This window comes from Oncorhynchus nerka, linkage group LG15 (assembly GCF_034236695.1).
Source record: "Oncorhynchus nerka isolate Pitt River linkage group LG15, Oner_Uvic_2.0, whole genome shotgun sequence".
Taxonomy (NCBI): Eukaryota; Metazoa; Chordata; class Actinopteri; order Salmoniformes; family Salmonidae; genus Oncorhynchus; species Oncorhynchus nerka.
This window is the reverse complement of record NC_088410.1, coordinates 95238483-95252430: the sequence shown is the minus strand read 5'-3', so window position 1 is coordinate 95252430 and position 13948 is coordinate 95238483. Positions and strand designations below refer to the sequence as shown.

General features: G+C 46.0%; 1 protein-coding gene across 1 annotated transcript in view; it reads right to left on the bottom strand.

Annotated features, from left to right (window-relative positions):
- Positions 1-1664: 1664 nt before the first annotated feature.
- The window catches only part of nckap1l (NCK associated protein 1 like), a 60276-nt gene continuing 47992 nt past the window's right edge, over positions 1665-13948 (bottom strand). Inside the window, exons 23-31 of the mRNA XM_065002071.1 lie at positions 12945-13042; positions 11013-11106; positions 10585-10667; positions 10244-10324; positions 7374-7467; positions 6924-7040; positions 4040-4149; positions 3813-3905; positions 1665-2451 (exon numbers count right to left, since the gene is read on the bottom strand). Coding sequence (XP_064858143.1) covers positions 2335-2451; positions 3813-3905; positions 4040-4149; positions 6924-7040; positions 7374-7467; positions 10244-10324; positions 10585-10667; positions 11013-11106; positions 12945-13042 — 887 coding nt within the window. The 3' untranslated portion in view covers positions 1665-2334. The remainder of the gene's footprint in view (positions 2452-3812; positions 3906-4039; positions 4150-6923; positions 7041-7373; positions 7468-10243; positions 10325-10584; positions 10668-11012; positions 11107-12944; positions 13043-13948) is intronic.

Genomic DNA, 13948 nt, shown 5'->3' with positions numbered 1-13948 from the left:
AATAACTGTGATCTGATTGTGATTTCAATCATCTACACGTGTGTAAAAATGTGGACAATTTCATGACAAAGGTTGAATGTTAGCACCAGGTATGAACAAGGCTAAAGTGGTATTATAATTGTGCAAAATAGTGAGGAGCTGTTCAGCCACTTAGTTCGCCATGTCTCACTGCACTCCATCACGTGAGGTGTTCCTACCTACCGGGGTGTTCCTACCTACCGGGGTGTTCCTACCTACTGAGGTATGAGGTGTTCCTATCTACCGAGGTGCTCCTACCTACCGAGGTATGAGGTGTTCTTACCTACCGAGGTGTTCCTACCTACCGAGGTATGAGGTGTTCCTACCTCCTGGGGTGATCCTACCTACTGAGGTATGAGGTGTTCCTATCTACCGAGGTGCTCCTACCTACCGAGGTATGAGGTGTTCTTACCTACCGAGGTGTTCCTACCTACCGAGGTATGAGGTGTTCCTACCTACCGAGGTGTTCCTACCTACCGAGGTATGAGGTGTTCCTACCTACCGAGGTGCTCCTACCTACCGAGGTATGAGGTGTTCCTACCTACCGAGGTATGAGGTGTTCCTACCTACCGAGGTGTTCCTACCTACCGAGGTATGAGGTGTTCCTACCTACCGAGGTGTTCCTACCTACCGAGGTGTTCCTACCTACTGAGGTATGAGGTGTTCCTACCTACTGAGGTGTTCCTACCTACTGAGGTATGAGGTGTTCCTACCTACTGAGGTATGAGGTGTTCCTATCTACCGGGGTGTTCCTACCTACCGGGGTGTTCCTACCTACCGGGGTGTTCCTACCTACCGAGGTGTTCCTACCTACCGGGGTGTTCCTACCTCCTGGGTGTTCCTACCTACCGGGGTGTTCCTACCTACCGAGGTGTTCCTACCTACCGAGGTATGAGGTGTTCCTACCTACCGGGGTGTTCCTACCTACCGGGGTATGAGGTGTTCCTACCTACCGGGGTGTTCCTACCTACCGGGGTGTTCCTACCTACATTACATTACATTTAAGTCATTTAGCAGACGCTCTTATCCAGAGCGACTTACAAATTGGTGCGTTCACCTTAAGACATCCAGTGGAACAGCCACTTTACAATAGTGCATCTAAATCTAGTAAGGGGGGGGGGGTCGAGGTGTTCCTACCTACCGGGGTGTTCCTACCTACCGAGGTATGATGTGTTCCTACCTACCGGGGTGTTCCTACCTACCGGGGTGTTCCTACCTACTGGGGTGTTCCTACCTCCGGGGTGTTCCTACCTACCGGGGTGTTCCTACCTACCGAGGTGTTCCTACCTACCAAGGTGTTCCTACCTACTGGGGTGTGAGGTGTTCCATAGACTCCCCTACCGAGAAGTTCTAGACCATTGGGGAGGCCCAGTACACACACACTACAGGATGGGCCACACTCCCCCCAGCCTAACAGACCCCATTGCAAAACACAGGGGACGCTTGGTACAGGTTGGTGTAGGTAGTCTTTTTGAGCGGTGGGCTGGAAATACACTCATATTAGTGTAATGTGTGTAATGTCCATGTTGTTATTGTCTTTTACTGTAAACACACATTTAAATAAATATCAGTAACCTGTATTCATAGACAATGGGAGTAAGTATTGTATTTTTTCCAAGATCTCTCCAAAAAAACGATTGGACATGTTCTTTCATAAACCCTTTAATAATGGCTAAATAAAGGTTATATTATTTCTGAAGGTTTACAAAAGCCACATATATTGTGTTAGCGGTGCATAGTAACCAATCAATCATTATTATTATTATTTATAAATCACATTTTACATCATCAGTTGTCACAAAGTGCTTTTTACAGTAATCCAACGTTGACCCCACAGAGCTTTTACAGTAACACGACCTAGACCCCACAGAGCTTTTACAGTAACACGACCTAGACCCCACAGAGCTTTTACAGTAATCCAACGTTGACCCCACAGAGCTTTTACAGTAACACGACCTAGACCCCACAGAGCTTTTACAGTAATCCAACGTTGACCCCACAGAGCTTTTACAGTAATCCAATGTTGACCCCACAGAGCTTTTACAGTAACACAACCTAGACCCTACGGAGCAGAAGGCAGTGTTTGACGACATCAGAGACTAGAGCCTGGATTCAATCTGAAACTGTGCTATATAGCAGGCCTGACGAACACGGTTAACATTGCCTTTGAAAGCCACACTGTCTACAAAAGCGAGCAGCTTGAATCCCAACCCAGAAGAGGTTATATCGGATACTCAGTGCATCCGGCCCAGTGTAATGATAGTGGCCTTGTACACCTCTCTGTAGACGTTCCTCAGCAGTGTGTGTGTGTGTGTGTTAGCCCAGTGTAATGATATAGTTCTTGTAGACCTCTCTGTAGGCGTTCCTCAGCAGGACATAAGGGAAACAGCTCTCCAACATGTCCTGGCTCAGGAACGGAGACGCCTCCACGATCTGTAGAGGAGGTAGGTGGCCAATCAGGTGAAGAGAATACATTATACATGTATAGAACATTTAGAAAAGGTTAAATGTACAGTATACATGATTTTTGACCAGAGTCAGACGTTTTTCTCCTGACCATGTGACCTGACAGGGGAAAACGTCTGGGACCTTGTTATGAGGCGCTCCGTAATCCTTGTCCCGAGCCAGAACGACCCAAAAGGACCTAGTTATGAGTCACTCCGTAATCCTTGTCCCGAGCCAGAACGACACACAAGGACCTAGTTATGAGTCACTCCGTAATCCTTGTCCCGAGCCAGAACGACACACAAGGACCTAGTTATGAGTCACTCCGTAATCCTTGTCCCGAGCCAGAACGACACACAAGGACCTTGTTATGAGGCTCTCCGTAATCCTTGTCCCGAGCCAGAACGACACACAAGGACCTAGTTATGAGTCACTCCGTAATCCTTGTCCCGAGCCAGAACGACACACAAGGACCTAGTTATGAGTCACTCCGTAATCCTTGTCCCGAGCCAGAACGACACACAAGGACCTAGTTATGAGTCACTCCGTAATCCTTGTCCCGAGCCAGAACGACACACAAGGACCTAGTTATGAGTCACTCCGTAATCCTTGTCCCGAGCCAGAACGACACACAAGGACCTAGTTATGAGTCGCTCCGTAATCCTTGTCCCGAGCCAGAACGACCCACAAGGACCTAGTTATGAGTCACTCCGTAATCCTTGTCCCGAGCCAGAATGACCCACAAGGACCTAGTTATGAGTCGCTCCATAATCCTTGTCCAAGCCAGAACAACCCACAAGAACCTAGTTATGGCCACCTGACATTTTCAACATTACGATAAGTAGAAATGCTGTAGGAAGACCTGAGCCTACCATGTGCAGGACATTAAGATAAGTAGAAATACTGTAGGAAGACCTGAGCCTACCATGTGCAGGACATTACGGTAAGTAGAAATGCTGTAGGAAGACCTGAGCCTACCATGTGCAGGACATCACGATAAGTAGAAATACTGTAGGAAGACCTGAGCCTACCATGTGCAGGACATTACGATAAGTAGAAATGCTGTAGGAAGACCTGAGCCTACCATGTGCAGGACATTACGATAAGTAGAAATGCTGTTGGAAGACCTGAGCCTACCATGTGCAGGACATTACGATAAGTAGAAATGCTGTAGGAAGACCTGAGCCTACCATGTGCAGGACATTACGATAAGTAGAAATGCTGTAGGAAGACCTGAGCCTACCATGTGCAGGACATTACGATAAGTAGAAATGCTGTAGGAAGACCTGAGCCTACCATGTGCAGGACATTACGATAAGTAGAAATACTGTAGGAAGACCTGAGCCTACCATGTGCAGGAGAAGGTAGATGGAGTCTCTGTTCTTGCCGTCCACCCTATTCTCTACATTCTGCCCCAGCTGGAGCAGTGTGGAAGACGCGACCTAGATGAACAAGATCACCTTTAGCAGTAGGAATAGATCTACAACTACAGGACAACTGTTAAAAAAAATCTGATGAAAATGTCCTGTGTCAACATGACCTCTTTAGAGACCGTGCATCCAGGTTGATCACGTACCAGAAGGAACTCCTTAAGGTGCTGCTCTATGTTCTTGCTCTCGACGGTGAACATGGCTGCAGACAGCTGGTTGACGGCCGTGGCCAGACAGTGGATGTTGTTGTGGTGCCCTGCGGTCAATCAATCAATCAATCAATAAATTAGTTGAGTGACAGCAGTGGCCAGACAGTGGATGTTGTTGTGGTTGCCTGCGGTCAATCAATCAAAGCAGAAACCAGAGCCACACAGAAGAAAACAAAACTAAATGAAAAGACACCACTTTTTTAAAATTACATTTCTAGGAACTGTCAACTCCCTAGACCGTAGGAGGTGTCCTTTAGGTCCAGCACTGCCAATAACAAAAGAAGGTGGCCACACATTCTACAGCTCCGATGTAACAACAACAATCCTACCGACACTTTTGACGGAATCCTGTCTTCATCAGGGTTTCTGAAACCTTTTTATTCCAGGTCATGTTTAAAACGCAGACAGAGAAAAACCTGAAAGCCATCTCGGATGTCACCATCTCTGATGTCACCATCTCTCTGATGTCACCATCTCTCTGACTTTGCTCCACGGTTGTTATTTGATGCCCTTAGGAGTTCTCCATCCGGCTCTGTGCCACCTCAATAAGACTAATTTTATGGAAAGTCTATGCTGTCTGACACAATCACTATGGGGCAGCAGGTGGCCTAGTGGTTAGAGCATTGGACTAGTAAACGTAAAGGTTGCAAGATCGAATCCCCGAGCTGAGAAGGTATAAATCTGTCATTCCGCCCCTGAACAAGGCAGTTAACCCACTGTTCCTAGGCCGTCATTGAAAATTAGAATTTGTTCTTTTAACTGACTTGCCTAATTAAATAAAATATATATTTTTTAAATAAAATAGAAACACGACAGCATCCCAAATAGCACCTTATTCCCTATATAGTGCACTTGGGCCCTGGTCAAAAGTAGTGCACTTCCTTATGGGCCCTTGTCAAAAGTAGTGCACTACTCCTATGGGACCTGGTCTAAAGTTGTGCACTTCCTTATGGGTCCTGGTCTAAAGTAGTGCACTTCCTTATGGGCCCTTGTCAAAAGTAGTGCACTACTCCTATGGGACCTGGTCTAAAGTAGTGCACTCCTTATGGGTCCTGGTCTAGAAGAGGACTGGCCACCCCACATAGCCTGGTTCCTCTCTAGATTTCTTCCTAGGTTTTGGCCTTTCTAGGGAGTTTTTCCTAGCCACCGTGCTTCTACACCTGCATTGCTTGCTGTTTGGGGGTTTTAGGCTGGGTTTCTGTACAGCACTTTGAGATATCAGCTGATGTACGAAGGGCTATATAAATACATTTGATTTGATTTGAAAAGTAGTGCACTTCCCCATGGGCCCTGGTCAAAAGTAGTGCACTATTGGGGATAGGGTGTAATTTGGGACACTACCCAGAGTCCTTGGTAAAAAAAACAAGTCTTTCATTCGTCAACCTGCCTGAGTTAAGGTCAATAGGGAATTAGAAGTATTCCAAGGTGTCACAGTGATGATGTCACTGTTCCCCCAAGTTCTGGTAAACTGGCGTGACTAGTGTCCATGGAATGTCAACCACATTGAACCAGTTAGCATAACTGTGGCAAATTCCACTTGTGTCGAATTTCACTTAGTCGTGCATTGACGTCGATGGGAGATTAGGTGGAAATGTTACTTGTGATTCACCCCTGAAAGATTCAAAAATGAGTCAGTGACTATTGTGTGTGTCTTTCCTAATCAGTTAGAATTTAAGCATACAGCTGGATCTACACTAGTGCTGAGCGACTACAGCTTTTTGTGGTTGGATCAGTTTCGGTTTGAGTATTAAAAATGCTGGATTGGATGCTGTAACACAGAATAAACCAATGAATACAAGTCCCATGATGGTAGTGACCGCCCATTACTGTTTATGACTTATTTTTTACCTTCATTTACTCACATTACGTTACTAAAATATTTCAGTTGTTCTGTATTTTACATTTGTTTTATTTGATGACTTTATTATTTCATTCCAAGTCATCATCTCGTCTCTTATAGAGCTGCTGTCTGACAAAAATCACTATTTTAGTAGTTCTTCAAAGTAACTAAGGCATACTTTTATGACTGCTGAATACCAACTATCAATCCCTTAGATCATGTATTTTCAGGTAGAGATACCTCATGAAGCAACAACTGCTCTCTATGTCCTCTCATAATCACGCATTCATTTTGTTTAATCGCTTAGCACTAATAGTACACACAACAGATGGCATGAGAAGGGGCAGCTGTTGCTATTGTAACACCCAATGAGGATCCAAATGAACATGTAAAATCAGACATGGACTCAACTCCACATTGGAGCGGATTTCGAGATCTGGAGAGAAAAACATTTTAAAATGTAGTTTTTTGTTGTTGGAGTGAACATACAACCCTGCTTGAATATTTTGTTTAATTAAATTAAGCAATAAGGCACGAGGGGGTGTGGTATATGGCCAATATACCACGGCTAAGGGCTGTTCGCGACGCATCTCGGAGTGCTGGATAGAGCCATTAGCCGTGGTATATTGGTCATATATCACAAACCCAAGAGGTGCCTTATTGCTATTTTAAACTGGTTACTAAAGTAATTAGAGCAGTAAAAATACATGCTTTGTCATACCGATGGTATACGGTCTCATATACCGAGCCTGTCAGCCAATCAACAGTCAGGGCTGGAACCAAACAGTTTATAATACAGATTATTTGATGAAATGAACATCCTGTCGAATGTAGGAGGAGTTGGGGTCCAGGTTCAGAGAAGGCAGAGACACAATGTAATGTTGTTGGTTTTGCACTGAACTAAATGTATCACTAGGGTTATTGTGACCGTATGTTCAACAGGGATGTACATTTACCACAAGTCAATAACCCAGTCCTTACCCCCATAATGTCTGCTGTAGTAGGAGTTGGGATCCAAAGCCAGGATGGGCAGAGACACGGCGATGTAAACCAGGAGAAGGCAGGTTAGCTTGTACTCCTCATCAACAGATGAGTTATCTGAAGAGTAGAACTCATATTTAGCTAACTTTCCTTTAAAAAAAAAATGTTTTTCTTCTTCTAAACTCTAGAAAACATGAATAGGAAATAAACAAAAGGAAAGTTGAAAGACATGCATTAATAGGTTAAATATATTTTAATTTGTTTGACTTTTTAGCCAATTGGAGTCCAGCTATATAAAGGGGAGGATAGGTTGTGGAATCCTTCTGTTTTGTCATAAAGATATATTGTACAAAACCAATAAAGTGGTCCTTCGAGCCGGATAGTGACAATTGTCTTGGAACATGACCAGTGTAAATAACGGACATCCCCACCAGAGACTATTGTATTTACCTGTACGCATACTAGCGACGGCTGCCACCAAAGCAGGGTCGATGTCACAAGTCAGTCCTGCTGCAGAAGCCAGCTCAAACACCGTCAGGGTTACCTGCATCAAGTAAACAAGATGTCTTCAACCATTTTTAATCTTAAAGATGCCTTCGTTTACTCATTTGGCTTATCAGTTCTTTTCAACTTCTAGCTGAGCAACAAAAAAAAGCCTCCATTAAGTGAATATTTCTTAAACTGAAACTATAAAAGCATTGGTTAACTACTGTTCCCTCTTTCTGTAGCAAGGGGTGGGGGGATTTTTTTTTTTGAGGGGGGGTGGGGTGGGGGGTCAGAATGTTTCCATTGAGGTGGTTATTTTAGTTGAGAGGTTGCAGACCAGACAGACATGATGTGTCTCTTTCAGGGAGGTCAGCTTGCCTCTGCTTGGTGCCTGGTGCTGCTGACGTCTTAGGGCTCATCCTGAACCAGGCTGTGGCATGTTATGTTTTCTCTGCACACTTGGGTTCAAATCATGTTTGAAATCTTTCAAATACTTTAAGTATTTGTTTTAGCCTGCTTGGAGTGCCAGTTTGGCATGGTTTGACTTCTCTATTGGTTTCCATAGCACTATACAAACTCAAACCAGCACAGATAAAGTATTTTTAAATGATTTCCAATATTATTTACACCCGGGTCTGGGATGTCTGCTTTGTATGTCCTACTCTCACGCTCAGGGGAAAGACATAAGCAGGCCAGGGGGCTTTCCACAGTCAGAGACAACTCATAAAATACGCCTTCTCCTGCTCTCTACTCCTCTCTACTCCTCTCTACTGCTCTCTACTGCTCTCTACTGCTCTCTACTGCTCTCTACCCCTCTACCCCTCTCTACTGCTCTCTACCCCTCTCTACTGCTCTCTACCCCTCTCTACCGCTCTCTACTGCTCTCTACCCCTCTCTACCGCTCTCTACCGCTCTCTACTGCTCTCTACCCCTCTCTACCCCTCTACTGCTCTCTACCCCTCTCTACCCCTCTACTGCTCTCTACTGCTCTCTACCCCTCTCTACCCCTCTCTACCCCTCTCTACTGCTCTCTATACCCCACTCTACCCCTCTCTACTGCCCTCTACCCCTCTACTGCTCTCTACCCCCTCTACTGCTCTCTACCCCCTCTACTGCTCTCTACCCCCTCTACCCATCTCTACCCCTCTCTACCCCTCTCTACTGCTCTCTACTGCTCTGAATAACACTGTAATTCAAGTTATCGTATGAACGGTTGTTTTTTTGGTAATGATCCTATCCTACCCTATACTCTCCTACCCTACCCCATCCTATCCTATCCTACCATACCCTGTCCTACCATTTCCTATTCTATCCTACCCTGTTTTCACCCTACCCTGTCATGCGATCCCTATCCTACCATATCCGATTCCACCCTATAACATACCCTATCATCCTACCCTATAATATCCTACCCTATTCCACCCTACCCTTTCCTATACTACCCTATAATTCCGTATCCTATCCAACCCTATTGTGTCTTATGCTACCCTATCCTATCCTTATAATACCCTACTCTATCCTATCCAACCTGCCCTACCCTATACAACCCTACTGTGTCCTATCATACGCCACCCTACCCTAACCTACTCTACCCTATCATGTGATACCCTATCCGAATCTACCCTATAATATACCCTATCAATCCTACACTATCCTACCCTATCATATCCAACCCTACCCTACGCTATCCTATCCTACACTACCCTAACTAACCCTACCTTACCATATCCTACCCTACACTACCCTACCCTACCATACAATATCCTATCCAACTCAACCCTACGCTATCCTATCCTATTGAATCCTACCCTATAATACCGTATTCTATCCTCCCCAACCCAACCCTACCATATCCTACCCTAAACTATTCTACCTTAACCTACCCCATCATGCACTACCCTATCCAATACTATCATACCCTATCCAACTCTACCCTACGCTATCCTATCCCACCCTATAATACTGTATCCTATACTACCCTATCCCACACTACCATATCCTACTCTACCCTATCCCACCCTACTCCATCCTACCTTAACCCAGAATATCATACGCTCCCCTATCCAATACTATCCCCTACGCTATCCTATCCCACCCTATAATACTGTATCCTATACTACCCTATCCCACACTACCATATCCTACCCTACCCCACCCTACTCCATCCTACCTTAACCCAGAATATCATACGCTACCCTATCCAATACTATCATACTCTACCCTACGCTATCCTATCCCACCCTATAATACTGTATCCTATACTACCCTATCCCACACTACCATACCCTACCCCACCCTACTCCATCCTACCTTAACCCAGAATATCATGCACTACCCTATCCGAATCCACCCTATAACGTACCTATCAATCCTACCCTATCCCACCCTACCATTTCCAACCCTATACCACCCTAATTAACCCTACCATATCCTACCCTAATTTACTGTCTACCATACCATATCCTACCCTACCCTCTCCTCCCCTATCCTATCCCTATTGTATCATATCCTATAATACCGTATCCTATCCTGTTCTATCCTACCCTATTCAACCCTACCGTATCCTACCCTGAACAAGCCTATCCTAATCTACCCTATCCAACCCTACTGTGTCCTACATAACCTACCCTATAAAACCCTACCCTATTCTATCCTACCCAACTATATCTTCCCTTCCCTATCCCACCCTACTCTATCCTACCTTATCCTACCATACCATACCATATCCTACCCTATCCAACCCTCCCCTACCCTACCCAACCCACTCTACTCTGTACTATTCTTTACTCTCAGATTATATTCAATTTTCCAAACCTAAGCAAAACACGCTGTACCTTGATGTCTGTGTCAGGGGAGACCATGTCCCTTAGGCTCTCAATGGGCCCCATCAGGTAGGGGCAATGCTTCTGCATGATCTGATAACAGAGAACAGAGGGATTATTAGGTACCCTATGACAGGATATTAATATTTTATTTGAAGCCTCGACCATAAGGGCGACAGATGTCATAAACAGTCGTGGCAGCTGGTGTCAACTCATGGCAACTGACTTCACAATGTTATAACATGACACAAACAATACACAACAACAACAACAACAACAGCCTTATTACCCAAAAGAGGGAAATGACATTAAATTCTCCATTCAGTATATTATAAGTGGTAGTGTGTCCTCACGTCTTCCAGTGTGTCCTGTGCCATGGCTCTAAAGGACAGGATCACTCCGATGATGGTCATCCTCTTCAGGACGTTCTCTCCCGCTGGACAGATTAAACACGAGAGATTAAAGCTACGTTCATACAATCTATTATCCTTTTTAGTATCATGAGGCACGGCACCGAGATGTTTGACATCTCTGAAATCATGTCAGTTGGAGAAGCTCCAGTTATATACACACTGCACAGATCTAACAGGATCAGACGGGATTCAGTCCCCCTCGAGGTATTCCAGATCACCTTTCACATCATCAACTGATATTCTGTTTGTCTTCTCATCTTTCTCCTGTTCCCCCTGCAGCTCACTTGGCACTCTTCCCTGGAGGTTAGTGTGTGTGTGTGTGTGTGTGTGCGCAGGTGTGTGTGTGTGTATATATCTGCATGTGTTACCAGGCAGTCTCTTCTGGAGGTTAGCCATGGCCTCAGGTTTGTCAAAGTTAGCTCTCATCTGAACTAGCACGTCCATGTTCTCTATCACCAGTTTCTGGAGGAGAGGAGAGGAGAGGAGAGGAGAGGAGGGAAAAGAGAAGCGAAGAGAAGAGCAGAGGAAAAATAGAAAATAGATGGATAGAGTTGTGAGATACTGTCAAACTACCAGGTTATGAGTGCAATCACAGAGTTAATGTCAAGTTCAATCTTAATGTCAACTTTCTACCATTTACTGTAGGAGCTGTAATAACACGTTGACCAGGAGACGCTCTCTCTTTCAGACGGTATGTTGATTTAACCTTTATTTAAGCAGGGACAAATTAGATCTTTTTTTAATATAAATTAAAATAAGGGATATTCAGGTCACAATGATCTTCATCTCCTGTTGGACTGTGTGGGGGAGAGTATGAGTTCATCTCCTGTTGGACTGTGTGGGGGAGAGTATGAGTTCATCTCCTGTTGGATTGTGTGGGGGAGAGTATGAGTTCATCTCCTGTTGGACTGTGTGGGGGAGAGTATGAGTTCATCTCCTGTTGGACTGTGTGGGGGAGAGTATGAGTTCATCTCCTGTTGGACTGTGTGGGGGAGAGTATGAGTTCATCTCCTGTTGGACTGTGTGGGGGAGAGTATGAGTTCATCTCCTGTTGGACTGTGTGGGGGAGAGTATGAGTTCATCTCCTGTTGGACTGTGTGGGGGAGAGTATGAGTTCATCTCCTGTTGGATTGTGTGGGGAGAGTATGAGTTCATCTCCTGTTGGACTGTGTGGGGAGAGTAAGAGTTCATCTCCTGTTGGACTGTGTGGGGGAGAGTATGAGTTCATCTCCTGTTGGACTGTGTGGGGAGAGTATGAGTTCATCTCCTGTTGGACTGTGTGGGGAGAGTATGAGTTCATCTCCTGTTGGACTGTGTGGGGGAGAGTATGAGTTCATCTCCTGTTGGACAGTGTGGGGAGAGTATGAGTTCATCTCCTGTTGGACTGTGTGGGGAGAGTATGAGTTCATCTCCTGTTGGACTGTGTGGGGGAGAGTATGAGTTCATCTCCTGTTGGACTGTGTGGGGAGAGTAAGAGTTCATCTCCTGTTGGACTGTGTGGGGAGAGTAAGAGTTCATCTCCTGTTGGACTGTGTGGGGGAGAGTAAGAGTTCATCTCCTGTTGGACTGTGTGGGGGAGAGTATGAGTTCATCTCCTGTTGGACTGTGTGGGGAGAGTATGAGTTCATCTCCTGTTGGACTGTGTGGGGAGAGTATGAGTTCATCTCCTGTTGGACTGTGTGGGGGAGAGTATGAGTTCATCTCCTGTTGGACTGTGTGGGGAGAGTATGAGTTCATCTCCTGTTGGACTGTGTGGGGAGAGTATGAGTTCATCTCCTGTTGGACTGTGTGGGGAGAGTATGAGTTCATCTCCTGTTGGACTGTGTGGGGGAGAGTATGAGTTCATCTCCTGTTGGACTGTGTGGGGAGAGTGAGTTCATCTCCTGTTGGACTGTGTGGGGAGAGTATGAGTTCATCTCCTGTTGACTGTGTGGGGAGAGTATGAATTCATCTCCTGTTGGACTGTGTGGGGAGAGTATGAGTTCATCTCCTGTTGGACTGTGTGGGGAGAGTATGAGTTCATCTCCTGTTGGACTGTGTGGGGGAGAGTATGAGTTCATCTCCTGTTGGACTGTGTGGGGGAGAGTATGAGTTCATCTCCTGTTGGACTGTGTGGGGGAGAGTATGAGTTCATCTCCTGTTGGACTGTGTGGGGGAGAGTATGAGTTCATCTCCTGTTGGACTGTGTGGGGGAGAGTAAGAGTGACTTCATAGTTCAACAGCGGCAGATCAGAGATAGACCGCCAGCCAGCCCTCTGAGAGACATGAGCCGTCTGTAATTGTTTGAAGCTTAATCCTACCTTGAGTTCTCCGACTTGTGAGGTGATGTGCCACATCAGGTTCTCACTGAGGAACTTGAGGCCGTACGGACCAATCAGCTCGGCCAGGGCCTGCATCTCTGGGCAGATTAGGGATGAAGGGGAGAATATGGATGTGTGGTTTAGAATGTAGTTGTCACACCCTGATCTGTTTCACCTGTCCCTGTGATTGTCTCCACCCCCTCCAGGTGTCACTTATTTTCCCCAGTCTATTTATCTCTGTGTTTCCTGGCTCTCTGTGCCAGTGTATTTATCCCTGTGTTTCCTGGCTCTCTGTGCCAGTTCGTCTTGTATGTTTAGTGAAGTCAACCAGCGTGTTTTTCACCGTACTCGGTCTTCCTGGTTCTGACCACTGCCTGACTCTGGACTACTTTTCCACCTGCCTGATCATCCTACCTGCCCTGACCTTGAATCTGCCTCCTCTGACCTTGAATCTGCCTCCTCTGACCTTGAATCTGCCTGCCCTGACCTTGAATCTGCCTCCTCTGACCTTGAATCTACCTGCCCTCTGACCTTGAATCTGCCTGCCCTGACCTTGAATCTGCCTGTCCTTCGGTACCTATTGGACTCTGAACTGGTTTCGACCTTTTGCCTGTACACGACCATTCTCTTGCCTACCCCTTTTTGGATGAATAAACATTGTAAGACTCCAACCATCTGCCTCCTGTGTCTGCATCTGGGTCTCGCCTTGTGCCTTGATAGTAGTTTAGACTGTAGTTTAGACTGCAGTTAGGACACGAGGGCTACAGCACCCGAGGGCTACAGCACCCGAGGGCTACAGCACGGAGCTAGGTGGACGGGGCGGAGCTAGGTGGACGGGGCGGAGGTAGTTGGAGGGTGAAGGTAGTTGGAGCTAGGTGGAGAGGGTGGTGCTAGGTGAAGAGGGTGGTGCTAGGTGGAGAGGGTGGTGCTAAGTGGAGAGGGTGGAGGTAGGTGGTGCTAGGTGGAGAGGGTGGTGCTAGGTGGAGAGGGTGGTGCTAAGTGGA